Source organism: Phalacrocorax carbo, chromosome 1, assembly GCF_963921805.1.
Source record: "Phalacrocorax carbo chromosome 1, bPhaCar2.1, whole genome shotgun sequence".
Taxonomy (NCBI): domain Eukaryota; kingdom Metazoa; phylum Chordata; class Aves; order Suliformes; family Phalacrocoracidae; genus Phalacrocorax; species Phalacrocorax carbo.
This window is the reverse complement of record NC_087513.1, coordinates 172,182,342-172,210,301: the sequence shown is the minus strand read 5'-3', so window position 1 is coordinate 172,210,301 and position 27,960 is coordinate 172,182,342. Positions and strand designations below refer to the sequence as shown.

The 27,960-nt window shown below is 40.6% G+C and overlaps 1 protein-coding gene across 8 annotated transcripts in view; it reads left to right on the top strand.

The window, feature by feature from the left end:
• The window catches only part of LMO7 (LIM domain 7), a 130,658-nt gene that overhangs the window by 29,805 nt on the left and 72,893 nt on the right, over nucleotides 1–27,960 (top strand). For 7 of the 8 annotated variants that reach the window (XM_064440728.1, XM_064440723.1, XM_064440722.1 and 4 more), the window contains exons 2-4: nucleotides 5,141–5,211; nucleotides 8,787–8,856; nucleotides 25,908–26,014. In XM_064440728.1, the coding sequence (XP_064296798.1) occupies nucleotides 5,141–5,211; nucleotides 8,787–8,856; nucleotides 25,908–26,014 (248 nt within the window). Of the gene's footprint in view, nucleotides 1–5,140; nucleotides 5,212–8,786; nucleotides 8,857–25,682; nucleotides 25,700–25,907; nucleotides 26,015–27,960 lie in introns of those variants that run through there. The other variant, XM_064440725.1, reaches the window with a different exon arrangement.

Below are 27,960 nucleotides of genomic sequence, written 5' to 3'. Positions count from 1 at the left end.
GTAGAGCATGTTACTAACAACTGTATATAAAATGCAGTGGACTCAAAGTACCATATAAAATCACAGAATCACAGGTTGGAAGGGACCTCAGGGATCATCTAGTCCAACCTTTCTAGGAAGAGCAGAGTCTAAACAGATGGCCCAGCACCCTGTTCAGATAACTCTTGAAGGTGTCCAATGTGGCCAAGTCAACCGCTTCCCTGGGGAGATTATTCCAATGGTTGACTGTCCTCAGTCATGAATCTAATTCCAGGCCCTGTCAAACCATACAGATGCATTGGGAGTATCTTGAACACTTGCTTGTTGGCTGTGGGTTTAGCCTATATATCTCCTTGTGCATCTTACAGTAGCAGTATCGTTGTGGAGTGATGTATTGGATGAGGGTGGTTAGAGCTAAATGAACGCTGTAGATAGAGATACGTAACACTGGGAGTATGTGAGGATGGAGCCATTTGCCATGTAGCCTGATCCAGATTTTTGGTAACTGGGGTGGGGGAAGAAAGGCCATTAGCAAGGTAATAATTCAGAAACCGATGTCTATGTGAGGTGATCTGCCAAGGCAGGCACTGTGACAACTGGCAGGCATAGCTGAAACTCTGTAGTGGGGATGATATGGCAGTGTCAGATTTGTATTGTTGTCCCAGTTCCCTACAGCACATGAGCAGTCTTCTCTCAGCATGATAAACTTGGCTTTTCTTGCTGCAGCCTGAGCTGGGGACCTGAAGTTCATAAATCAGTGTAGCATCCTTGAAGTTGCCATCTGATTAATTGCTTGCCCCATGAGATCCTTGTGTCAGCCTGCATTAAGGCTGTTGCTGTCATGCATGGTTCAGTATCTTTGTTGAAGCTTCCATTCCTAACCTACAAGCCTACATCAGGGAGCTGTGTGCTTCACGCTGGTACAGCTAGCATTTCTCTCAAATCAGTGCATAGTGTCCCTGCATGGTTGGTGTAGTCTATGCAGGGTGGTGGCAGAGGAGCTCTGTATGAGATGGAAAGAGCAGGACTGGCCAGCGTGAACTGCAGAGCCAGCTGGATGGTGAGTACATGGCTCCTCTGCAGCAAGACATCGTTCAGGTCACAGGCTAGGTATGATGTGGTGCTGCCTCCTTGTTTTGGAGCAGCTAACACCTTTGCGATGGAGAATCAGTTAGCCAGCACGCCTGTGTATGTGGTGTGAGTATTGCATTGGATCGGGAGAGTCTAGCTTTGGTGCTTCTACCGCAGCAAAGTTAAATTGAGAAACCTGCCAGTCCCTTGGACTTTGAGTTGCATGTGGTGGTATACGTAGGAAACCAACCCACTTGAAAACATCTACCATCCTGCGGTAGAGCCATCTTTCTGCTAAAGCCATTCAAACCAGTATGAACCATGGAAACAACTTGACATGGACTCCTCTAGTATTTTTTTCTTAACACTGAAAAATCTTTCAACTTTGAATAGCTTTTAAGGCAAAGAAGGCCTATTATGATCAGCTATATTTGGCCTCTACTAGGACAAGCCGAAGAAATGTACTTGATGTTAAATTTGGTACTGAGGCTTATAATTAGCGTATTCTTCTGTGCCATGTGCTTTTTGTTCTGTCTGTTGTGATTTTGGTGTCGTGCCATCTTCAGCATGGTTGATCTTCAGTTATTTCTTCTTGATGTGCCCACTCCTACAGGAATTACAGCAAACCTGAAATTAAATTAGCCCTCTCTGTGTGTGTAAGCATTTTTTAAAATGTCTAAATTTAAGTCGAGATTTGATTTGCATACTGTTTGAAGTAAATGGCTTGGACCTGGCAATTGCAAGTTACCAAAGTATTAGGGGACGCTGTCTTACAAAAATGAAATCAAACTGCTTTGTAGCAGCAATTAAATGTGATTTTATGATACAGCCTTTAATTATGTCATTGCTCTCTTTCTATCAGAAAAGCAGAGAAAGAAGCAGAACACATTCCACTGAATGAAGGAGAGAAAAGAGACATAATTTGAAAAGATATGTTATTCAAACATGGATAAAAATCACTTTTTGCAAGGTGTTTCCTTTATTATTTGATGGCTCACATGGCCTAAGTGGTTGAAAAATTGTCCAAAATCAATTATGCCTGTTACATAAGAGTACCACACCCAGTATAACCAGTTTTAATGAATAAACAGTGACTCACAAATCATAGATGTTGTTTGAAGGTATAATATGTCAGGGTGGTATTCACTTTGTCTTACTCGGGTTCTTAAAAGTCAGAGAACACTGAGCGGCTCTGTGGCTCTCCTTTTTTTTAATGACACTTAGCTCCTAAGCAGGCTGTGATAGTTACAGCTGAGCTTGATGCCTTGCAGAGGGTATAAGCTGGATAAAAGTCTGTAATGAGAAAAGTCCTCTGTCTCTGAAAGCTTGGTTTAAAATGAAGTACTTATTTTTGTGACATCAACAAATTCAAGGTGTTGTGTAACCTGGAAAACAGTTTGGTTTCAGGCCACTAGTGTTAAATTGTTCCTTGAGAATACCTCTTAATTACTTAATTATTAGTTCTCCTTTAAGAGTCAATATTAATGAAGCCTATCTTGGCAGTACTGATGCTTTTATTTTAATGTCAACAAACCATGTAGTTGTCAAAATCTGTGGGCCACAAGATCGGTCTGACAGCTCCATTCTGTATATCAAATCAGTGTTGATTGCCACAGAGGCTGCACAAATAACTTAGTCAAAATGCCTCCAGTGTAATGTAGTTTTAAGAAGTCTGCAAGTCTTAATAGTAGCATTTACAACCTTGTACTCAAGTTGGACTCTCATGTTGTTCAAGGATGGCTTCTAGTTGCCTAAGGTCATGTGCCTGAAGACTTTGTGGTAGTCAAAAATGTTCCACATATCATTTTGGAGACTGAGGTGTTGGGAGGGTTTTTGTGCAAAAGCCCACAAGATGCACCACGAAAACATGATTATGCACAGGAGCATGGCACTCTTGTGTTCTCTGCGGAAGTTTACCGTGTCTCCAGTGACACACGCTCCTTGACTTTTTGAGAATCCTTTTTGAGGAGTGAACTCCTTAGCTACATGCTGAAGTTCTAATATTTTTTTTTTAAGGAATTTCAGTGCGAGGGTTGTTTGCGGGTATGTAAGGCATTGCAGGTTTAGGATGAGCCCAACTCTAGGTGAAGGAAACGTCTCACTATCCGCTGCATGTGTGACTTACCAGTAAACTGTCTATATTAAACCAAACATTTGGACTGTGTAGTACTGTAGATGTCAGCAACAACTACAGAATGAGAATAACTCTAAGAATTGATTGGTGTTTGAAACGTAACTGTAAAACTAGATCCCTGTCCTACAGCCCCTATTACGTTACAGTTCTGCTGCATGACCTGCAAACTTCAAGTTTCTAGCCTGCAGAATGAAGGGCTTAATATATAACCCATATCCTCTGTTACCTAGGGGACACAAATATTTATATTTAAACTTTCAGTGCTGTTAGGTTACGTTGGCTAATTTCCTCAAAATTATTATCACTAAATATAACAGCTTTATATACAAATTTGGAAGCAAAAGGCCATATTTTATTTGAGATAAGGGTAATTATCAGATGCTGTGCTAAGATGATATTGCTAAAATGCAACATCTGCTCTTCTGTAAGAACAGAGTGTTAAAGGAATATTGTATAAAATTAACTTCTCCTAGGGGAATCACTGTCATCCTTTGCTGTTAAAAGTAATGGGGCTGGTGTGTCGTGTCATGTCCTGTCCGTCCCCCCCGTCCCCCCCCAAGTTAAAATTTTTCTGTTAGGTTGGTTTGTCATAATTCTTTCCTTATTTTTTAAATCCTAAAAAAAAACCTTAAACCCTATAGGTGATTTTTGTAACATCTAAAACTGTGCTCAATAGGGAGATTGAAGTTACAGTTTTTTAATTAAAAAATAACTTACATTAAAAACTACTTGTTTAAATTCTAGCATTTCTGGTGTTTGCAATTTAGGAGAAAAAAAATATGGTGGTAATGTAACAGATACATAAAGAGCTGCATCCTCTCCTTTGCTCTTTTACGAAGCACAGCTTGTTTGTTTCACTATTAATTTCTTTAATTACTGTGGTAACCAGTAGCTTTGGTCTGGATGCATGCAGGTTCCACAGCATGTTTAATTGTGTGCCTGAAGTCCTGTGCAGTATCGGGGACTGTCAGGATCCCCAAAGGCAGGTTCGTAATTAGCTGGTGACTGAACCTGGTGACCTCTAAGCTCAAATAAATACCCTTCCTAGTAATTCATGTCATATCCAACAGGGGTAAAACCTTCTTTTGGGCTGTTTTAGGAATATTGACTCCTTTTCTGACTTGTGTGTGGGTTACTAATCTGGCTGTTTAGAAGAAATCTGACAAATGTGATTGCTTTGAGGGCCATGGGCAGAGGTGAGATGTAGTAGGAAGAACCCAAGTGAATTTAGACTTGAGCAGGGTGCTGTGTTGATGGTCTTGTTTGGGATGGAGGGAGTTAATGCCAGGAGCAAATCTGGTTGTGTGTGTGTGTGGAAAACAACTTTGCTGAAAACCTGTAGGCGATGCTCTTGGCCTTGGGTGTCTTAAGTTGTTTATAAGACACTGTCCTTGTTCACTGCTTTTCGCTCTGAATATAAAAAGTAGTCCCCTTAGAACAGCACTGCCACTTGCCAAGTAATGGGAATTGATGTGCACATGGTAATACAGACTTGCTGGAGTGGTTTTTTAGTCACACTGCCTTAGGTGCAAGTGGCAGGAAAGAAAAAAACCCCTATTAAAATACTTTGTGCCGGATATCATGAGTATACATGCTGTAATATGAAGTAGGAGATAAAAGACATTTTCTCTCTTTTGCACTTCTGTTTGAAATTTATTTTATGGTTTTCAGTGTGGCTGGTATTGCTTCAGAAAATAATAAGTATTCCCACAGAATTCAGCCGAAGATTGGTTTACAGTAGAAGAAACTATTTGAAGATGTTGGATCTGACTTCTTTTGAGGCATAAAGAAATGTTGTTTAAAAACTTATTTCTATTGAAATTAAATAAGAAAATAGTATGACCTAAGTCTTAAATCAAAAAGTGTGGGGTTTTTTTTTTTAGTACTTCTTTGATATTCTTGCTAGTCCTGATTTTCTGTGTGTGTCCAGTTAACTCTCAATTCTTATTTTTACAGACAGTTACTGGGAAAAGCTTTGGAACCAAAGACTTTCGAGCAGCTCTAGAAAATGGGGTCCTGTTGTGCGAGTGAGTATTGACTTACCTATATAAAAATGTTTCATGTTAACATCAGTTGGCCTCTTTCCTTGCTGGCCTCTTGTTTGAATTTTTTTTTTTTTTTTTTGAAGTACCAAAAATATATTGTAGTCAGTAATTTTTTTCCTTTTTTCATATCTGTTTTTTGTCATGGGAAGGTAGAACAGCTTTCAGGCATCATCTCTTAAGATCTCTTTCATGTGCTGTCCTACATGCTCATGTTAGTAAGAGGACCATGCTGATCCTTTGGCCAGTTGATTAGTTTTATTGGTTATAATGCTTGTGGTATCCCTGGGATTTCTCTTCAGTCTGTGCAAGGTGGTGTGGCCATGGCTGAGATGAAACCACTTGGTTATCCCTATACCCCCTGTTGTTGTTGGGGTTTGGGTTTCTGTCCCCCATCCCCACGCACCTGTAAGAAAGGATTGTAAACTGGATGCTGGTTGTTCTCTAAATCCTGAAAACTACATATTCCATCCACAGAACTCTACACCCACATAAGTTTTCTTTTTAAAAGTTGTTCATTTCTGAAGTGAGTGTTACAAAATTGTAAATTAAAGCTAACAGGCAGACCTTTGATTTCATGTTATATACTGAAGAGCAGTATTAGTAAGTAATATACACATGAGAGGAGCCATTTGGCCTTGTAGAGGAATTATGGTTACATTCAAGTATTTCAATAATGTAGAATCTCTTGGATGGCACTTAGCATACTTAAAAATACACTTTTTTTTTTTTTAAACAAGCACTTTAAAATGATAAAAGTAAATTGATTGGGTCTCAGCGTAGTGTAGAAATACATTGCCGTGTATGTGGACGTGCAGTCCAGGTTTCAGTACTTTCTGGACTGACTTAGTTCTTGCTTTCAACAACAAACTCTGACCTCAGCTTTTTCTGGAGTGCTTTCTCTAAAAAGCTTGGCTTGGCAATAATGGAACTTGTCTGGTTTCGTTGCTAGACTGAGTCAGAGGTGTAAAATGTCCACTCGTCAGGTCTCTTCCACATACTTGTAATTGGTTTTGTACTTACTGGAGCAGGCTTCCAGAACTGGAAGTAGTCCTAATCCCCTAGTACTTGAAGGATTGGCAGGTGTAAATGTCATTAGAACACCAGCAAGGGAGGAATCTCATTAGAGAATTACCTAGGACATTTAAAATATCTCAAATCTCAGAGCCACTTTTAAATCAGTTCAGCCAAGCTAACTTTCAGAAAATTATTTATGAAGGTACAGTTCTCTGGAAATTTTTTACTGTATATTAAAATTAACCAAAGTAAATGCAAAAAGTCAACATCCCTACATTTTCCCTCTGTGAATATTACTGTGTTTTCTGTCCTTACCTTTATTTTCTCCTGTGGGCGCTTTGCCCATCAGACTGTCTTGCTAGTTGCTTTGCAGTTATCTTTGATATGCAGAAGTTGATTTATTTTGAAGATGGAGTGGTGGTGTAGAGGTGGACACCGTATTTTCATAAGTTACGTAATCAAATGTTAACTAGACTGAATGTTAAAAAAAGTTGATACTTTTAATAAGAAGGTATTGCTCCAGGTATGTATTTAGAGGGATGTGGGTATTGTATTCAGCTGTAACTCTTAAATAGTGTCTTTAAGAATTGGCAGCAAACTGATACGTTCTAATCCTCTGATATCTTCATTGTTGATACTTATTTGGCAAAAGAATGAGCCTCCATCTGCCAAATGCAAATCAGTTAAATTTATCTGTAATTAATAGCCATATGCAAGGAAAACATCCTGTAATTTCTTCAGCTGAGCAGCTTGCCTTAGGAGGCACGCAACTTTCTTTAAAGCAAAAGATGCCTCATTATGTTGCACTAAATCATATGGCTGTCATCCTGTGTCATAATTTTAAATTTGACATACTTGAAGTACAAGGAGAAGTGATTTTTCATAGAAGTTCTGTGGAAACAGAAAAGAGCAAGATAGGGAAGGGTTTTCAGATGTCCAGTTTTCACTAAAGTCAGTAGAGCACGAGATCTTAAATAGTGGAGACAAACTAGACTTGACAATGCGTGTTTCCTTGGTTCGCCTGTGACATGGCTAGTGTAATGTCCACAGATACTTTATTTCTGGAGATGGTATATTTGACTTAAACGATAGCAGATAAGACCTCTGCTTTCACCCTTTGTTCCTATTGTGGTCCAGCTGATTTGTTTGGCCCACTTAATGACCAAGCATGCACCTTGACTGGCTGATCAGTAGTGGCAAAATAAAGCCTTTTACATTATATAGTATTTCCTGTGTATACATTAGAGGAAAGAAGTCACTGAAGTTTTCTCAATCACATGTTACTCCCCATTCTGAGGTACAATAAAGCAAATAAAAATTTGGAAAACTAAAAAAAAAAATAATTTAGGGCTCAACATATCACTTTTTTTGGGGGGGGAAAGGGGGGTAAGTAATCAAATATATTTTGTTTTACTAAATAACTTAATGCGGTTGAAAAGTCTCAGGACCTGCAGCCATTATTTCTTGTGCAGGCGATTAGAAATCTATCGTCCACTCCAGTGTGTATAGGTAACCTCTATTATTTTTGTTTATTTTCAAAATGAATTTGCTGCTTGAGCAAAACATGCCTTTTCCCACATAGAATTTTAAACCAGGTCCTGACTCTCCATTGAGGTGAGCAGATCACAAAAACTTACTGATGATTTGCAGGGTAAAGGGACTGGCCAGACAAGCAGCAACAAGAAGAGGGAGGAAGTCCAAAATCCTCAAAGGTATATAGGCAGATGAAATCTGCAGCGTGCCCTGAGGTCCCTGTTCTCTGTTGATCCTGTGGTCTAGCGTGTAATTCAGTGAACCACACTATCTCCCTACCTCCATGACAGATAACCCCTGTGTGAGGGTGCAAGGAATCCTGTTCCTCATCCTTACTGCAGGACAAGGTGTGCATATGGGGTTGTGCATTCAACAGTGATGCGTTAGTCTGTCCTATCTTCCCAGTTTAATTGTGAATTTTATATAAAGTAAGAGTGATTTGAGGTGCAATCTCTTCTAGCCGAGACTGAAAGTTACTTGCACGTGTAAACTGTATGTACCAAAAATGATGGTTGCACACATCATACTGGGTTTGATAGCATTATGAAAACTGAGTTGATTTTTTATGCTTACAGCGATATCAGTGCTTTCACACTGAACTCTGAAAATTAATATTCTGATATATATTTGACATCTTCTGCATCAGAACTTTTATATGAAGAAAATCTTTAAATGGGAAGTTTGAGTCTGATCAATATCACCACCCATGTAGTAGAAACATAGATCTGTTTCTGTCTATGCCTGCCCAGGCATTTTTGCTTCTTCTTTCTGAATTTGCCGTTCTCAGAAATCTCTTTTTTGTGTGTGTGTGTGGCTTGTCCCGTTTTTGATTCTACAGTCTCTTGGAAAACTGGTTTAAAAAAAAAATTAGGGGGCATTAAAAGGTTCAAATTTACTTGGTTCAATCAGTATAAGTTAGGACTACATGCAAAGTATTTTTTAATAAGCATTGATGCTCATGCTTAAATAAAGTTGATTGTGTAACAGAAAATCATATGACTTCTTTTTAGCTTGATTAACAAGATCAAACCTGGCATCGTTAAGAAGATCAATCGTCTGTCAACTCCAATAGCTGGCTTGGTAAGTAATAACATCAAATCTAGTATCTGGGGTATGATGCCAAGTTCTGTTTGTTTTTAATGAGCACTCTCTTACCTATTGTTATTACATTGTCTTGCTACAAAAGCCTATTAAGTTTTCAAGATTTTAGTTCCATTTCCATTTTTGTTTAAAATAGTACCATTTATACATTGTCTTAGACCACAAAGGTCACTTGTTCTGTGATTTGGATTTGTAATTTTAATCAGCTTGTAACTGCATGAAGCTTCATCATCCCCAGATATATCAAGCACTGACAGCTCCTGTGCGCAAACCTATATAGAGTTACTTGTCTTTATTTAAAGGCCACCATCCTATTTTATATTCACAAGCCATTTCAGATGTCCCTCTGTTTGGGAAGGGGCAGGCTTGGAAATGCTCTGTGTAACCAGAGTATTTTTAGAATCTGCTTCTCCCCACCCACAGCAAAGCTTAGGTTACATTAAAATAACTCTGATGATGCAAAGATCTCTCCTCAGGCTTCAGTTGAGGGATTTGCCAGTGTTTTGGCTGTAAATAACATTGTTGGGGGGGAAAGGGAGGAGATATATGTAATCATTTTCACAGGAAATTGAAAAGATCTCCTGTATGCTGTCTGGCAAATTTGCTGGTCAGAGACTGCAGGATAAATTTTGTAGCCATTGAGCATCAGAAACCCTTTTGTGGGTAGATGAATTCAAATAATTATTTCTTCATCATTTTTTCCTATGAAAGCCTTGTTGGCTATTCATGTTACTAGGGTATCTAGGTCACGTAGTCCTGTCACCAGAACTATTGGTCTCATCTTAAAGGACCCAAGGTGAACATGATTCCTGTAACAAGTGGAAGATCCCACTTTATGGTAAATGTGCAATCTCAACTTTAGGGAAAGTTACCTGATCTCTTAATACAAGTAGAATGCAAAACACCTCTAAATATTTGTATTTATACGTTTTAATGGGATGAGCCAACAAAACATTTGCTTTTTCTGATTAACTGTGTATCTCATTAGAGAAGAAGTGTAGTTAACTTGGCCAGAGGTCATAAAATTGGGCTAACATGCCATATATTATTGCATAAGCTGAGAACGTGCATTTCCACATCAAATGAATGTAGAAAGTATTAGTTGCCTTTGTCCCAGAAAAGCTCAGGGTATTAGGCTTGTGAATAATGAGTGCTGCACATTCTTTTCCCATGAGGGATCCAAAAAAGAATTCAAATGAAACCAAAATCATTCTGGGGGATGACAGCACAGTTATTCTATCAGCAGTTTGATTGCCTAAATGGCCTCTGAAGTAGCCAGCTGATCCAAACCAGAAAACCATAGACTAGATTCCATTTTTGTGGTGACTTAAGTGTAGTCTTGAATCATAACTGTAAAAACTCTTGTTTTTACATGTACTTTTTGTTTCCAGATGCAAAAATTCAGAGTATGCATTAGGTTTGTAGTTCATATCCTACTTGTAATATATTATTATTCCTTCAAGTTGTTTCTAGTTCTTACAAGTCTTGAAAAAATAAAGGAAAGGGTAAGAAAGGTGAATAATTCTTGTAAACTAACATCATGCAGAGGTATTGTTGTTAAAATACCACTTGAAGATAGTCACTGAGAGCGCTTGTTTTGTATTGACGCATGGAAAAGGCTTTATATGGAATATTGTGTGCTATTCTTTTTTTTGTATTGAGTTAGGGAACTGAGGTACTTGTTCTTTAATGAAATAAATGCATTATTGATTTGTTATGGCTTATTTGCTTTTGTGACACCTTATTTCTCATAAAATATAATAGGGGCTGTGTATTGGCAGGATTGCCTCAATTCCAGCCACACATTAGACAACAGAAAATAAGCCTTAGCTTTCACCTTTAGTTTGATGATACTGTTGTCTAGTGATTTTGGGTGTGGATCACAGTGGTTCAGGAATAATGATGGTGGAATGGATATGTGTTTTGATGTGTTTTATATGTGTTTTGATGATGAAATACTGAAATGAAACTTGGCATTCAGTTAACAAAAAAAAATGCTGAATTGGTGCCAGACAAACTTAAAAAATTTGATTAAACTTATCCCCAGTTTGGCATGCTGCAGGAAGGCTGGGCTGCAGCTTGCATGGAAGGGTTTGTTAAAACTCTTTGGGAGGGAGGGTTGGACCCAGCCATAACTTGATCTCCGTCTAGCAGCCTGTGCTGCAGCTCTGCTGATCCGTTCCTCATCTGAGGCACATGACTCCCATGGTTTGGGTGATATCTAGCCATCATCTTGGCCATGTTTATTCATTTATGTTCCATTTTGGAAAACTGAACTGCTTCACTGGAGGTAAGGCAAGTACCAGAGCTGTGGTAGGGAAGCAGTGGTCAAAGATGAATGACCGAAGAAGCGTCCACGCAGCCCTTGAAGCGGTGTCCTGAGGAATGAGGCATGCCATCTGCAGGGTGCAAAGGACTAACTCCAACTGTAGTCACAGAAAGATGGCACTTGCTGCAGGTTGATTTTTAACAGTGCACAGCAGGTTTTGGAGATAATGTTCCCGTAGGTTTCCCAGAGGGAGTTAGCTGGGACGTAGCTGTTGTTTGTTTGCTTTAATTTTGGCCACTTCTTAAAATGCCTTTTGTTTAAAACCTTTGCACTAAAACGGTTTCTGGAAGATGAAGATTTAATTTCTACTTATCTTTCGAAATGTCTAAAATACACAGTTTGTATGCAGAGCAATTCTTATATTTTCCTTAGTACAGCAGAGCAGACAAGCAAACAGGCACAGAGTAGCAGTTCCTGAAGCCCTCTGGCATTTCTGGGGGACATGGTAAGGGTAACCAAAAGGTCAGAGGTTTGTAGAAGCTGGGGTTTCATTATGCACAGTAGTGAAAGTGTAGTCTGCCTTAAAAATTCACTTTTTCTGGTCCATACTTACATGAAACAGAGATGGGATTTAAGGTAAATTACTCAAACTGATAATTCTTGCTGGGTTCAAATCCTGCAAAATGATTTTGCTTGGAGTAGTTGGGGCATGGTAAAAATAAAATGAATGCTTAGCAAAAGCAAACCCAAAGAAAATCTGGTTCTTAATATGGGCTTTTCAGCTTGAATCCCAGCATGAGATGGTTTGGATATAATCACACAAGGGGGAGGACTTTGGTCTGACAACATATTTTCCAACAAGGCTCTGAGGAGCACTTTGAGGCGTGTCTCTGGCTGCAGCGCTGTTGTTCCCCAGAAACCTCACGTTTCCAACCCCATTGGCTGAACACAGAGAGAATCATGAACAGGGATGGAAGTCATAAGGCATTGGGAGACAGTGGGAAGATGAATGAGTTTTGTATAGTATATGCAAGCTTGACTTATCTGTCAGAATAATACATTGCTCATTGTTTGGGATAAATAATTATGCTCTGTAGCAAAGGCAAATTTTTAGTCTGAGTTTCCAGCTGAGACCAGGTGGTGAAGCAAATTTAGAGTTAGAATCATTATCTCCTTTGGAGAGTGGCAGCTAATGGGAACCTTGCCTTGCAACGTACCGATTTGGTTGTTGAAGACCATCTATCTTTCCTTGCAGCTCCTGTGAGTCAGATGGAAGTGCAACGCTTTGCCCTGTGGTTGGGAAGTGTTTCATCACACCAGAGGTGTGAGGACTGTGGTCAAACCACAGGGCAGAGTAGAAAGCTACTGGTTTTTCAGAATTGTAAATGAAATGCCATTAGCGGTTGTTTTTTTTTTTTAAAGTTGGTCCTTCATTTCAAACGAATAGAGATGTTGCTAATTCTGACTCTCTTAATGAGAGTGCTGGATGATTATTAGTGCCAGATGTCATCTTCATTAAGTTCTTCAGCTTTGGCAGAGGATTTTTTTTTTGTGAACTCTTGTTTCCCTTTCTCACAAGAGAATAAAATTGCACATCTCTAGGCAGTCTCAGGTTTGAACATGTGCATCTGAAATACTGTAGAGTGGGATTTTTTTGTTCTAGCGGGGAATTAGTTTTCCTTTAGGGTGAAGAGTGTCTTGATAGTTTTCCAGGCAGGATTGTTCAAACACTTACGTTTCTGGTTTGCCAGGGCCCAACATGCCCTTCTGACAAGTGCTACTCAAACAACGTTCCCTCTCTTTAGTGCAATCTAATATGACACCACTACATTCTATAGTTTACTTTTTTAACGTATTAGAAGTTATTAATTCCACTTGCACCAAGACAACCACCTCAAACAGTGGGGGAGAGCCACTTTGTTACAGAGCTCATTGGCATCTACCTCCTATACCAGGAAAGTAGGAAATAATAAATGTAAGAAGGGAGAAATATGGAAGAAAGCTATACCAAAATGAAAGGGGAGATAAAGACAGGGTGGAGGAGATAAAAATGCTGCCATTAAAGAATATTTTTCTGAGCCTTTGTGCCTAACACTTTGCAAACCATGGAACCGCCCTGGTACTTCCTTATCTCTTGTCATCAAGTAGAGCTGGCCAAAATTTCCTTTTCTGTGGGAAAGTTTTCATGACAGGGTGGTAGGGTTTTTTTGTTGTTGTTTTGTGGGTGAGTTTGGGCTTTTTTTGTGTTGCAGGGGAATGGCATGCAGATGACATTTTGACTTTATTATAGGACACTTTTAAAACAATTTATCTGGTAAAATCTACACTTGCAAAGTGGAGATTATTTCAGTTGTATGTTTTATTTAGGACTTGGCCACAAAGTTCGTTCTCTAGATTACTCAGAATCAAATTACTTATGTTTTCCAATTAAATTTTAAAAATCTGGTGGTAACATTAATGAGGGGTTTTATTTTAATTTAACAAAAGAATCCTTTTTTTCAAAGCAGCTCTACATCTGAAGTCTATTTCTTTATGCTGAAAATCCCGACTATTTATTTTCTCCAGCTGTTCGTCTCCTTGTGTTTAGTATAGCCTTTATATTGGTCGATGCTTTCTTTCTTCTCGCATTTTGTATTTTTTAAAAATAATTTGGATTCTTAAATATTGAACAACGACTCTGTGAATTTGACTAGTTTGAGCTACGTAAGTGGTAATAATGGTAGCTTGTCTGGCATGAGAAAATGTGTATAAGAGAACTCCTCCTTTCTGTTCCTCATGGCAAATGAGAAAGGGCAAATACACAAATACATGAACTAAGTTACATTAGAGCTACTGTTGTTTTCTTTGCTTTGCTACCACACACCAAAAAATAAACACTCAAACCTGGATGAGCTTACTGGTTGTGCAGCAACTAACAGTGTCCAAAGATGCTCAGAAGAAATAACCTCATAAATTTTGGTCAAGAGCTGACTAATGAGCTGATTAACCATTTGTCATCTTCTGTTTGCTTGCCTGATGGTTCTTTTTGCAGTGATGAGAGAGTAATACTGAGTGATGTGGAGAGTTGCTTTTTCTTCTGAAGGTTTAAGTTCCTTTTTTGACGAGGACCAGAACACATCATAGCCAGCACGGTGTTTGTGGGCTCTGCCTTGAGCCCTGCCTCTGTCACCCTCCCTCTCCCTCATGCCTGATATGGGTCTTGGGCTTCTGATTTGTCTTTGGACTGTAATTTCAGAGGTACAGAGTGAGCGTGTATGCCATGCTGCTGCAGAGAGTGAAATCGCATGAGTCCTATTTGGTGTCTTTCACCTGGAAGCCGATTAGTCTGGTGTTGCTTTTCATAAGGCAAGACGCAGGATGATACACGTCTGTTTCGGAAAATTTGACAATTTCAACATGTAAACAAAGTCAAAGAAGCATCATCACCCATTTTCCAGATTAATATGCTCAGCAAGTTGTTGGGGAATTCAGAAGACAAGTATTAAGAAACTTCTAGTTACTTGGCATAATCTTTGCTTGTGTGAGTGGAGATTTTTGTTTTTCAGGAGTAATTAGTGTTTCTTTGTGACCTTTGTTCTTAACTTCTATATATGTCTACAGCTGAAGAGGAAGGGATAGAAGATGGAAGTGGATACACTCCAGGACTTGTGCTCTCCTTTCAATGGCAGCCCACATATTTAATGCAGGCTCAGGGACATTTCAGCTGGCAGAAATTAGGTCAGGTTCCTCATCATAGTTATCTTCCTCTTTTAGTTCAATATCCTTTTTATGCTGCAGGTAACAAAACTTCCAATAAGCTTTATTTTCCTCTTTCCTGTGGGAAGCAAGAGGTTTTTCAATAAAGAAATGGTAATTGGCAGGAAGGACAGTGTAACTTTAAGTAATGATATTTTACTATAGTTAAAAAAAAAAACAACAAACACAAACCCCGAACACCGAAACAAACAAACAAAAAAACCCAAACCAAACAAGCAATCTGAGGCACTATGTTCTACATGCTTTTTGCCTTTTCCTCTAGATATTTCAGCCTGTTACACTTAGCTTGAATCCAGTCTGCTCTGGCAAATGATATCGACTTACTAAATACTGAAAAGTACTTTAATGTGTAGGGGTATGTTTACTGCATCGTTTTAAGTAAGTGCAGTAACACCTTCAGATTTTTAAAGTGCTTAAACCAGATGAGGACTTATACCTGACTGTTACCAAACAACTGTCTAGGATACACCTTAAGTATCTAGTTTTGTTCTGACAAGTACAATTACATGGGAGGGGAAACTTTTTCTTTGATCAGTGGTCCAGCTGAAGTGCTCAAACAAGTTTCCCGGACATAAAGGAATTTATACTAGTCTGAGAAAATATTTTTTCACCTGAGAAGTGACACAGCATGGTATTTCAAATGTAACCGTCAATGTGTTAAATTTTTTACTTAATGAATTTTAGTGAGATTTTTGTCAGCACTACAAAAAGTGCAGTTGGAAATGAGCGTGTGTGTGTTTTGGTGTAATTTTCAGAAGTTTCAGTTGCCACTACTTCAAACTCCTAAGCACATGTTGCTTCAAATTTGGGAGAACGATGGGCATGCAAACTGGGTGATGAAAATCCCGATTTTAAAAAAAATAAAATAGAACGTTATGATGTTTTTTGGTCTTTGGAAATTTATGAAGTGTTTTAGAAACCTTATTATGCTTAAGAACTTAAGTCTTACCGCCTACATAAAAATATTTTTAAAATGTTACATCTCAGAGCACTTTGCAAATAGGCCTTCACCATGATTTTGGTTCTACATCTGAAGATAGCAGAGAAGGGGCAGAGGGCATTTTAGTGGCTTTCCTGAGGTCAGTCAGTAAGTCTGAGTAGGGTGGGGGTGAAATTTTGACACTCAGTCTAGTTCTCTCGTAGACTATACTGCAAACAAAAAAATGTCTGACCTGAGTTCTGAGAACCTAAAACTATAACAAACGTCAGGAGTGATGCAAGACCTGATAGGAATGTATGTCGAACTATAAATCACTTCTGGTACTTTTTGCTGTCTTATGGGAAAAAGGAATGTGGCTTGTATGGAAATACCTCTGCTAGACAATTAAGAAAAGAGGGTTGTGTGCTAGAAAGGAAGTATGGTTATTAATAGCTAGAGATGACATTGTTCTGTAGTCTTTCAATGCCTGATAGTGGGAGTATGTAATCTCGGCAGTGGTTTGCTGATGTTTTGTGCCCTTCTGCTTGAAAACATATGGTACATTTCAGCCCTAGCTCTGAATTTCCTTTAATTGTTTTCTGTTGCTGTCTAAACACTTTGAAATGTAGGGTGTGGGGAAAGGGGAGGTTGATGCAAACTCTTTGTGACATTTTTAGTAGCTGCTCAAGACTTCGATCAGGCAGAATGAAGCCCAGATGCTGGACTGAACTTGACATGTTTTGGTGGGTGATGAAGAAGTGAAATGTATGTAGGAGACCTAAGTGGGGAGAAATTATGTGGGTGCAGACTCCAAGAAATGGCGGTTCAACTGCTCATCCTGATATCTAGTCAGGGGACAGCAAGTGCCGTGCCTGTTGGTTGATCTCTGCAAATCAAAAGTAGTATTTTGGGGCATGCTTTAAATGAAATCATGTCTTCCAGGCTGATGCTTCCAGCCTGTTACTGGGACAGGATGTCAAAATGACAATTAATTAATTGAAAAATTCTTGTAAACTAACTGTAAAGTAATATGATTGGCAGCAAGAATTTTCTAATGTGGAAACTTTTCATCCCTCCTCCTAGTCTAAACCAAAGCTCTGAAAAAGTATGACCCTTTTTGCCTCAACTTGCCAGCGCTTCACAAAATACATAAATACAGTTGCCAAACAAACTGCAGAAAATCTCCATTATCAATTTAATCAGCTGTAGTCTGTGGGTACACTCTGTCATTTGTATGCTATTCTTATTTCCTTAAGTAACTGATGACTCCTGTGTTTGTAAAGAAACATTCCTTCCTAAGTGGAAAAAAAATGTCAACCACGTAGAAAAGGTACACACCTTAAATCATACTTGTGACATTTATAATCTGATTTCACCTGCCTTTGCTAAGGAAGCACGGTTTTGACATTTCTTGCGGCAGTTGGTGTTTATCTGTGTTAAATCTTTATAACCTGGATGCTACAGTGCTTTTTTTTTTTTTTCCCCTCTGGCTTGTCAAATATTTATTGATGTGCGGTGCTAAAATTCATGACAGTCTCCAAAGAAAGTAGATGTTAATTGCAGCGGTGATAACTTTTCCTGTGGTATCAGTGCTGGAGCCGTACAGGTATGCCGCTCACTCTCCTGTTTGGTACAAAATCCTCATACCACATCTTTTTTAACGCCTGTCTGAACACCTCCGCACCCGAGTGCCTGTGCTGAATCACCCTCCTCCGGTGCTGTATGTAAAAGAGGTGTTAAATACAATGCCAACACCAAATGCTGCTGCTTGCAGGGTGCTGAGCCGCTGCGGTGACCAAGCTTGCTTTCTGCAGGGCATGAGGTTGGGGAGGAACACAAGGAGGCCTGGCACTAATGCAGGAGTTCAGATGGGCTTTTAGGGAGATTGATCCAGGTGTGCAGGGGGAGCTTCTCTACACTGTGGGATGAGCCCACATAGGGCAGCAAGTGTTAAGCAGGGTAGTAGGATGCTAGTCCTGCTGAGAAACAAAAGATGTCTGGCTGCTTAAGGAAGCAAAGTTAGAGGAAACTTCCAAATTCTTTTATAGGAAGAATGAAGTACTACGTCCCTGATTTGTAGACTATGATTATGTGAACTGAGGATCTGAGACAACTTGCTCTGTTTCAAGCTCTGTGTACAGAGGGGCTGAATTTCATCTATATCAGACTGTTAACCTGTGTGAGCAAAACAGAAAAACTTGTGTATACAAATAAAAAAGGGTGGGGGGCAGGAGGCGCAAACTGCCAAAACTTTGTGTTTCAAGAACAAGAGGTCTTTACTTCTTTTATTACTTGTTAGTCTTCAGGGGAGTTTCGCCTTTAAGTGGATTACTGTCATTCCAGTTCTGTGTAGTGGGGTGACTTGGCACTGGAGTATTTTACACACTTAACTTGTGAAGTCTGTTTTGTATAAACCGTTCGGGGTGAAAAGCGCATAATTTTTTTTATTATTATTTTTTTTTCACCCCCCTTGACTTTGCCTGGAATGCAAGGAACTGGTGGGAAAGTTAAGGCTTGTCTAAACATGGAAATAGCCTGTGCTATTTGTTCCATACTGGCTTTCCAAGGCCTATACCTTATTTACAACAAGAATGCTTGCGAGTGGGCAAGCTAAATTCCCTTTGTCTTCTCCAAAATGGGATGAAGCTGTGAAGTACAGAGAGCTCTCTTGATTGACAAGGCATGTCTGCCCAGGATGCCTATGTGCTGTACTTTTGCCCTTCTGCTTTCCAGCTGGCTTTATTTGGTAGCAGTGACATCCAGAAATTCACCTGCAGTTTACAACCTGATACTCCCTCTTTCTTACCAATAAAAGGCTCATTTGGTACATACTGTTGTACATACTGTTGCTGTAATATATGGCTGTAATGTCATAGCAAAGGTTATGCTGTAGCATGGTAAGAGACATGGACCTGGGAGGGATTTCGAGTCACTGGGGATAGTCGGTCCCTGCCTGTGTCAAGCACCTTGAAAACTGTCAACTTGGAAGTCCTGCTTCAAAAAAAACCCCATTAATTTCTAATACGTGTTTTCCCTAATCCCATTACTTCTGTTGGAAAGAAACTGTGGAGCTCAGTCCCGCAAGAGGTTGCAGGCAGTGAAGTGAGCTGGGCAGAGAGGTCTTCTGTTGGCCACTACACGTGGCGGTGGGCAGTGCCAGGAACAAGCTCTGAGGAAGATCCTTCAACACGTGCCTTGGTCTTACAGAGGTCTGTGACTGGCTGCTGCCATTGCAGATGGAGTTGGGATTTGGGGGATGGATGGGTCTTTTAGTCCAAAACCAAAATGCTTCTTATCTAAGGCTCCTTCCGTTATGGAAACCATGTTCTGTTGAACCCTGAGACTCGTGAATTGCAAGGGTGAAGGGGAACGTTCCTCTTCCTGGCTATGATTTAGTTATTGATACTGGGCGCACCAAGGTAATGGGAGAGTTTATGCAGAAAGTTTCATTCTTGCATTCTGGCAGCAGGAACACCTGCTTTTTGAGAGGAAAGCTGGAAGTGAATTGTTAAAGTGTTGGTGTCTGTATTTGTGTGTAGAGCTGGGGCAGAGAATCCCAGTGTCAGGGATCACAGTAATTTATTATTTTACTTAATGTGGAAAACCAATGAAGGGTGCAGAGAGGGAGTGGCAAAGCAATTAGTACCAGTTCTGATCTTAGCCAATATGGTGCTCTGTGCATGCTGTTATAGGTGGGATAATTTACCAAACAGAAGCCCTGAGGTCACTCTAAGTCAAGCTATGCCTGCAGGATGATTGCTTTAATTATTATTTTTAGTTTTGGGCCCAAAAAGGGAGGGGAAAAGTAGTTTAGCTATTCCACCAACTCCTCTTCCTCCTTTTCATTCACGGTTGCACCCGTTAGCAGCCTTCAGAGAAACAGAGCTGTAGGAGCTGGGATCACAGTCTACAGACAGGATGAGTGGATGATGGGCACCCAGCATCCCCAGGTGCAAGGCAAAGGTGGTAATTAGGAGTTCCTGACTTACAGGCCTGTGGTCAGACCACAAGGTTGATTCAGCCCAGTTCCCTGTTCTCCCCCTCACCCCTCCTACTCCCACCCTGCACCCGCAGCCAACTCTAATAACCGAAACACTGAAACGTACCTCGGAGGAGCAGCAAGTTACCCAACTTGTCCAACGAGCTCCTGCTGTAGGTTTCTTCCCTTACCCCACCTCAGAATATAAACAATGCGGAGCTGTGCAGTGATGCTGCTGCAAAATGCAGCTCTAAATTCTGTGGTACACTGATTTGAGTCAGCTTTAGTGGTCAGTATAATGCTGCATGAAAAACATTTTTCTAATTTTAAAAAATACCTCGTTTTGTAATGGAAATAGGCCCTTAATTAAGGGAATGTGTGTGCCGTTAACGGGGGGGTTGTGAGTGCGGAACTGAAGGAGGCACAACTTTCAAGATTACTCCAAATGCCTTCCTATATGTAGTACTAAGAAACATGTCTGTTAAATATGATCTATTCAAATGGTTTTTTTCAGAATTCTGTAGCCAAAAAAATGCCTCAGTCTCTCTTCCTAAAATGTCAGAAGGTTTTGTTGCTAGGCACTGTAAATACTGAGGGGGGGTTTTCTTTTTTTTGGGGGGGGAGGGAGCCTGGAAATTGAAAACGGCTTCTGGCACCAAGTCACGGTCTGGATGATGCAGTAAAACTTCCATGCAAATATGCTTCACAGTCCTGCAAGCATAGGGTGCTATTATGAAATTCTGTTCCCATCCTTCCCCTTTGTATTCTGACAAAAAAAAAAACAAAACTAAAATCCCCCCCACCCCTGAAAAAACACCCCCAGCAAAAAAAATTCTGAAAAAAACAGAGCTTGGATAGTAGAACTAAGGGCTTTAACTGAAACCGTGGGTATTTGCATAAGAGTAGGAGACAACCTGGAGGACTGTCTTCATCTATTGGCCAATGAAGCCAGGAAAAACAGAAAAACACCACGTTAATTAAATTGTTTTTCTCCGAGGTGCCAAGTGAATTGAAAGATGTGCCATAACTTGTATGCCTACGAGATCTCGCTGTGTTTCTGTGCATGCGTAGGGCTTCAGGGAAACAGTTAACTAGGGAGAAGACAGGCTTACCACACAGCATGACTGCACCCTAAAGAAAGCAAATGTATTTACACAGTTGTTTAAATTAATATTCTTGCCCCACCCAGATAATAATGATAATGAGGGGTTTATTTTTTAATTAAATTGCAGCTGAAATATACGAGCTGAATTTAGTGTGATGTCGCATTGCACATAAGTAGTCAAAATAAGATGGTATTTACACATTCTTATATGGAGACCTCTCTTCTTAATTACCTTTCACTTCATGCTCTTTCACTTTAGAGATTTTTAAAATTCTTTTTGTGTTTTACGCCCTGTATGTCACTTCTCAGGTTGGGTTTGGTTTTTTTTCTTTCTACTTAAGGTCAACTTTCTTGATCCTTCCTGCATCTCTATTTTGTCTTTTCCCTCACTTCCCTGTTGCTCGTGCTATGATTTTCTTTCCATTTTAAAGTGCTCTTTATTCCCTGGTGGTTTGTTTGGGTTTTTTTGTGGTTTTTTGTTTGGTTTTGTTTTTTCAGGTGTAGAGGAACCTATCTACTTCCTCACCACCACCACCTCACCAGTGCTGTGTGGTTGTCTTTTCATAGTGCAGCATCAACTTTCAGGTTCTTGCCTTGGTGACATATATTAGGAGCTGATTAGAGGTGCAAACACAGCACCACTGCCAGTTGTGACCCCCCAGACTTTTTTAATCACTTCTTTTAATAATGTTTTTTTTAAAGAAGGTGTCCACGTTCTTGTGTTTTCCCATGCAGTGACTGGCTGCTTTCTTCTTTGCGGTCTGGAGGATAGATACGGGAATGAGCCTTGCAGTGGCAGCCCTGCTCTTCCCACCCCATTCACCTGCTGGAGGTGCAGAGCCCTGGTGCAGCCCTCTGCCCCTTGCCTAGGGGCACAAGCAGTGCTGAGGTCCAGCAAGGAAGGACAGGGAAGACCTAGCACTCTCCACTCATGTCCATGAGGTTGCAGGAGTGAGAAAGGCAACCCTGCTCTGCTAGGACGCTGGAGGGAGGACACAGACCACAGTCTGACTTGCAATATGGGGATGGCATCTTGTCTCCTTCTCAATGTTAGGGGATGCTTAGCAACAGACAGAAGGAAGGTTTTGTGGCTAGTGATACCCCATAGGGACCAGAAAGGCAGGTGCATGCCTGAAAGCATGCGGTATTGTCATTCCCCTGAACAGTGGTATTTAAATGCCTCTCATGGATGACCTGCTTCCCACTGCCAGCTCCGTCTCTCCCGTGTTACGACTTCGCAGAGTTTTTGGGTACAGTTTACTTTGAAGTTGGGGGCAAAAATGAAATGCCGAATGGTGATAGCTCTACCTAGTCAGTGTTCTGCGCTGTGCATTTAATATAAGTCTCTATGGTGTGTGGGAAACTCAAGTCGCCCTGGAAGTATCTGAAATGCACTGCTGTTTCATCACGCACACTGTCTGGGGCAAAAACTGGTCCCCCCCAGTCTCCTTCCAACCTTCCCACCCACTCCTACCAAAGCACTCAGAAGTAGTATTAACACACCAGAAATGAATTGCACTTGAATTTTGTGGTTAAGACGTCAGGCTTTATTTTTTCATGATTTAAAACCTGTTATTCTGTGATGCTAATTCCAACTTCAGATGCTCACAGAAATGCACTGATCGAGCCCTGTATTAAAACTACCTATTTGGTTTTTTTGCTGGCATTATCCTTATTAGTTCAGGATCTTTCTCTTTTAATTGTTAGAAGCCTTATGTTTTCTGCATAAACGTATTTGATCTGCATGACCATGGATCCTTGCCTTTGGACTGGGAAGCTCTTCTCTCCCCTTCTGGTTTTGCTTCCCTTGTGCTGGTAGATGGCAGCAGTATTGTCTCTTGTGCTCCATTTTATTGGTATAATGGAACCAAGTTCTCCAGGTCCCATTATATAGATCCCTTGTCTTCCCTCATCATCATATTCCCCTTTCTCTTCCACTCTGCTGTATTTGTATCTTTCTTAAATTTAAATGGCCTGCCCTCATTTACAGAGAACGACGATGTCTCGGTGGCAGAGGCGGGTTGTGGACACAGGCATTTAACTTTTTTTTTTGGTTTGTTTTTTCTTCCCCCCCAAACATGCTGCTTGGGTAACTTGTGGTCACCAGGAGATAGGCCTGGTATGTAGTGCTTCTGGCTTTTGAGTTCTGAATGTTTAAAAAGAAGCTTTTTGGTGGAGTACGATGAGATTTAAATTGCAGTATATCCTTTGAAGCTGAAGTGGTAATGACCATTAGTCTTAGTGAAATACAGTCATGTTGGTAAAAGGAATAGCATGATGGCTTCTATATTTGAGCACATTCATCACCGAACAATGTTCATGTTCACATTTCTAATGACAAATCTAATTGCAAGGTTGATAGCTTGTCATTTTTTTTTCCCCCTGCTTATTTCTGTGGTACTACTTAAAACTCATTTTCAGGTTCATTATCCTGGCAGGGTTTAAAACAGCTGCTAGCTATTCAAGACCTGTAGCTTCTGTGATTTACTATGACGAATAGAGATGGTCAAGAATAACTTGGCAAGGACCGTACTTAAAAGTGCTGATTTGTTGAAACTATACCTTTTTGTGTTGATACCCAAACCTGAGCAACAGCCTTGTGGGTAGCCTTGCTTGATGCTCTGGGGGTGAATTCCAGGCCCTGATCGGAGGAAAGCTGGTGTTGGGGCAGTCACCTGAGATATAGCAGGTGTGATTGAACTGCTGGCTTGGGAGCTGGGGTGAGGCAGATTTTTAACCATGTTTTATCCTGCACACCTGGAAGTGCTGTGACTAGCTGGGTTCCACCTCCCATGTTATCTCCCACTGCCTCTGGTCCATTTCGGAAGGTCTTGACTCATCTCGGTGATGATGTTCTCAGGGGCTGTAAGTGTTATTTACCAGAAGGCTGATGTTTAATAGGTTTAATTGCCACAACACCTTCAGAACTAATTCTCTCATACTTCAGCAGCTTGGTGGTTGTGCAGCTGAGCAGCCACTGATGAGAAACTCCTCTGATTTGTTTTTGTTACACTCAGAGTGTAGGCAGCATCCATTTCTCTAAATCTGAGTCTTCTTCCTTGTTTACCTGCACAATGTGCTCATTCTCTGCAGTTCAGTTGGCGTAACCCATGGGTTTGGGAGTCTACTCTGAATTTTGGTGCCTGGTCAGACCGATCAGGGCATGTTGCCTTGGTGTTGGTGTCAGTTCTGTTCATTACCTTGCAAGGATTTGTTTCTTCTGCTCTGCTGCTTTCTTCCGTTGCCTTACCTGCCTGTTTCTTGGATTCCCCAGGCCCCTGAATACTGACCTGATAGTTGCATGTGTGTTGTTTAACAAGTAGTTCCTCTCCTTCTCACAATGGGACTGTAACCTGTGGTCTCTTGCATGCAGAAGAAATGACGCCCTTTCAAGTCCTTGGGGGTTTGGTGCTAATGTGACACCCAATTATTAATTGACTGAAATGCCATATTTAGCCAGCTTTCCCTGTAGGGGCATTGCATGGAAAGGAAAAGTAAATGCCCCTCCTGAGTTTGCATCCCCAGCATGAAGCTCTACCTTGGCTGCTTGTGTAGGCAGCCCCTTGGGTGCTGCAGGAGCTGGTACCGAGACTGAGGTGAGGTTGCGTGTCCTCGGTCCTTCCCAGCCCCCTCTGCTCATCCACTGCCATGTCATGTCCCCCATTGTCATTGTCATGATGTTTCCCCTGCCCCAGCGGAACAGCCCCCCTTAGGCGTTGGGACATAACCTTCACAGTATGAGGCACTTGCGATCTTTTGGATGTTGTAACGTGGAGCCCGCAGCCTGCACGGCGAGTACCTTGTTCAGATATTTTCCTTGAGTGAAGCCATGTTTACAGACCAATACAAAATACTAGAATCCAAGGGACCTTCGAAACGGAAGGTTGTGGGGATTCTTGGGTTTTCTTTACTTTTTAAAAGTATTTGTTTTACTTTTTAAAGTCTATATTAGAAGCAGCTGCTGGTTTCTGTGTGGATTTTTTTTTAATGTAGTGAACTAATTGTTACATCCAGCAAGTATATGTAAAAAAAAAAGTTTAAAGTGTATTAAATTGCTGAAGTGGAGCTTTTCCATATTACGAAGCTGTGATGCCAGTACCTTGACTTACAAACCTTTTGAATGACAGGACTGCGCGTAGTTTACAGATTAAGTAACTTTGTGTACCTTTTCCTGTGGCTTCCAGCTGAAGGGGGCAAGTACTCAAGAGGGCACATTCTTTTGCTGTTGATAGCATTCCGCTTTAACGAGAAGGAATTTCTTGCCTATTGCCTATTGTTTATGAAGTGGAAAGAGATCACAAGTTGTATAATCTCTCTCTAGATCGTTGGATTTTTTTTTTAACCTTGCTCTTGCTAGTCAGTTGATCTGCAGCAGGTGCAGCGAGTGGGTGCTGTAATACACCGCGCCTATATTTTGTTATATATTGGTGTGAGCTGGGGAGGGTGGAGAGGAAGGGGAGGAACGAAAAGGAGAGAAAACCCCCCAAGTAAGGAAGCAGTAGAGCTGAATATGATTTAGTTTCTGTCTCTCTGGAGCTTTGCTCAGCAACCAAACCCAGACTCCAGGTGCAGTATTCCCTCATCGGTCTGTGAGCATAGAAACAGCGCGTCCCCTCCTCTTCTTCCTCCCCTGCCAAGAGTTTCTGGGTGGTGAATGTCAGTAGCTGGAGTTATTTTTAAAGGCAAGAGGTGAGGCTTGTCGTGCAAAGCTAGGAAGAGGGCGTTTGTTTGCTGAGCAGAGCTGACATCAAAGTGGAGATTGCTGCCTACTGGCTCGCTACTGCCTTATGCCAGGTAATCTTTAACGTACCCTCAGTCACGGAGATCGCAAACCAGCCTGCCTGTGTGCATGAGAAACGACCTGCGTTTATGATCCAGAAGATTGCTTTTTCAGTATTATTTCCGTGAGCTGGACTTTGACATTTAGAGGCTCACACTAATCATCTTGCAAAACCTGCTTAGTGCTTTTAACTAAGCAACTGCTTTCTACTTCTCTTCGCAGGATAATATAAATGTTTTTCTGAAAGCGTGCGAAAATATTGGACTGAAAGAAGCTCAGCTTTTTCACCCAGGAGATCTTCAGGATTTGTCCAATCGAGTTACAGTCAAGTGAGTTTTGTGGTTTTGGTTTTTCCCTCCCCTTCTCCCTCTAAGCTGTTTCAGTCTCGTGTTTTGTTTTGTTTTTTTTTTAATGTTTGCCTATGGAAAATTCTTTTAATCTGGTACAAGCAGTTCTGAATACTGTGGTGAGGGCTTAAGCATTAAGGCTGGAGATAAGATTTGCACATATTTAATTTAAAAATGTAGTAGTATTATGCCTTACAAGCAAACTAGCTGTTAATGAATATTTACAGCATTTAATCTATGAGACAGAAGCTGTTCAGGTTATTTTAAACTTGGAGAAAAATTAACTGTTAAACGCTATTGAAAGCACTGCTTCCCTTTTATGATTTAACAATACTGATGTTGAATCTGAAAGGCTGAGGTGATACTTCTGATACTTATCTGAATGGTTCTGGGGCTGCCATACGGTGTTCCTAAAGAACCGCTGGTCTTGCCGCTCTGAATTTTAATCAGCTGTTTGTCACCGAATGTCACATCTCCTGTCAAGGGGGTGAGTGTGAGTAGAAACCAAGTACTGAATTGCACAAAGGGTAACTGTCATGTTAGAAGAGAGTTTTTCTGTGCAATAGCGGTTGTTTGATTCTGAAATATAATTAGTGGGTTCTCAAATTTCAGGACTGCTGTGTCTCCTAACACGAGTTTTATTACTAGTGTCTGAGAGGTTCAGGTGGAGCTTAAATATATAGACACCTAACAGGTGTTTTAAGATAAATGAGTTATGGAAAAATATTGTCTTGGGGCATCTTGCTTTGTTACAGTATTAGCTGTTTTTATTGTATAGGTACAAAAGGTGAATTTATTGTTGAGGCTTAAAAAAAAATTTTAAAAAGCCTTAAGTTTTGCTGGAAACCTGTCAGGTTAAATATTAAGAATTGATTCCTGTCTTAAATTACCAGTTTTATCAAAGAGCAATAGGCAGTAATCCTGTAAATACAAGGAAGAAAAAGTATTGTGAAATGACACATAACTGCTTTAATTAAAATGAAATCTTTTGTAAGTGGATTGGGTGGTAGCATATTGAAATACTCTCTGCCGGGTTTCAGAATGAAAGTTCTTACCGTTTTGAGGTCTGATACCTGAGATGCCACTGCGTTTTCCAATCCTTGACTCATACCCGAAACGTAATTTCTCACTAATGTGATGTTTAGGGGCTTGGCGCCTTTCCAGGGCGCCGGTACTCTCCCCACTGGTTCCTATGACGTGCTGAAAGCTGGAGGGTTAGTAACCTCTGCCACACTTCAATTATTCACAGAACCCTTGCTAGAGTTATTTCGGTGGAGGTTTGCTCCAAGGGTATAGCTGGGAAAGGGCTGGAGGCTGCCAGGAGCTGGTCTTCAGCAGTGTCAGTACCGACAAGCTGAAGCCCAGGGGAGGTCGAGTTAGCAAGCTGTTGTGCAAGGTATGTTGTCCAACTCGTCCCTGCGTTAACCATGGTGCCCAAGTGAGGTCAGCCATGAAGTTCATCCAGTGGGTCTGTAACCAAAGGGTTTTGGGTCCTTTCAGCTCTTCCAGTTTCCTTCCCTGCTCTGGGAGCAGAGAGTAAGGCTGGAATTTGAAGTTGTCATAAGGCAGTGGGGGCTTTACATCACACCTACTTGGCAATAGATAAATTAACGTTTTTCAAAAACCCAGATTTAGGTGTTGAGCACTTCTTATGGGCAGCAGTGCAATGAGTCTGGGTTAAAGTCAAAAGAGCTGCCAGCAGCATAGCCATGCTCTTTTAATTTGTTTCAATATAAGTTTGATTTTCCACACGCTCTGTATCATATGACAGTCACACAGTGTGTGTAAAATGCTTACAGAGTAATTCAAAACTTCTGTATCTGAGCACACTGTAAAGTGGTAACCTATTCTAGCACCTTTTGACATGTTTAGAAGCTTGGGGAGGGATTCGAGGGAAGTTTTATTTCAAGACATGAAAGAAATAAGTT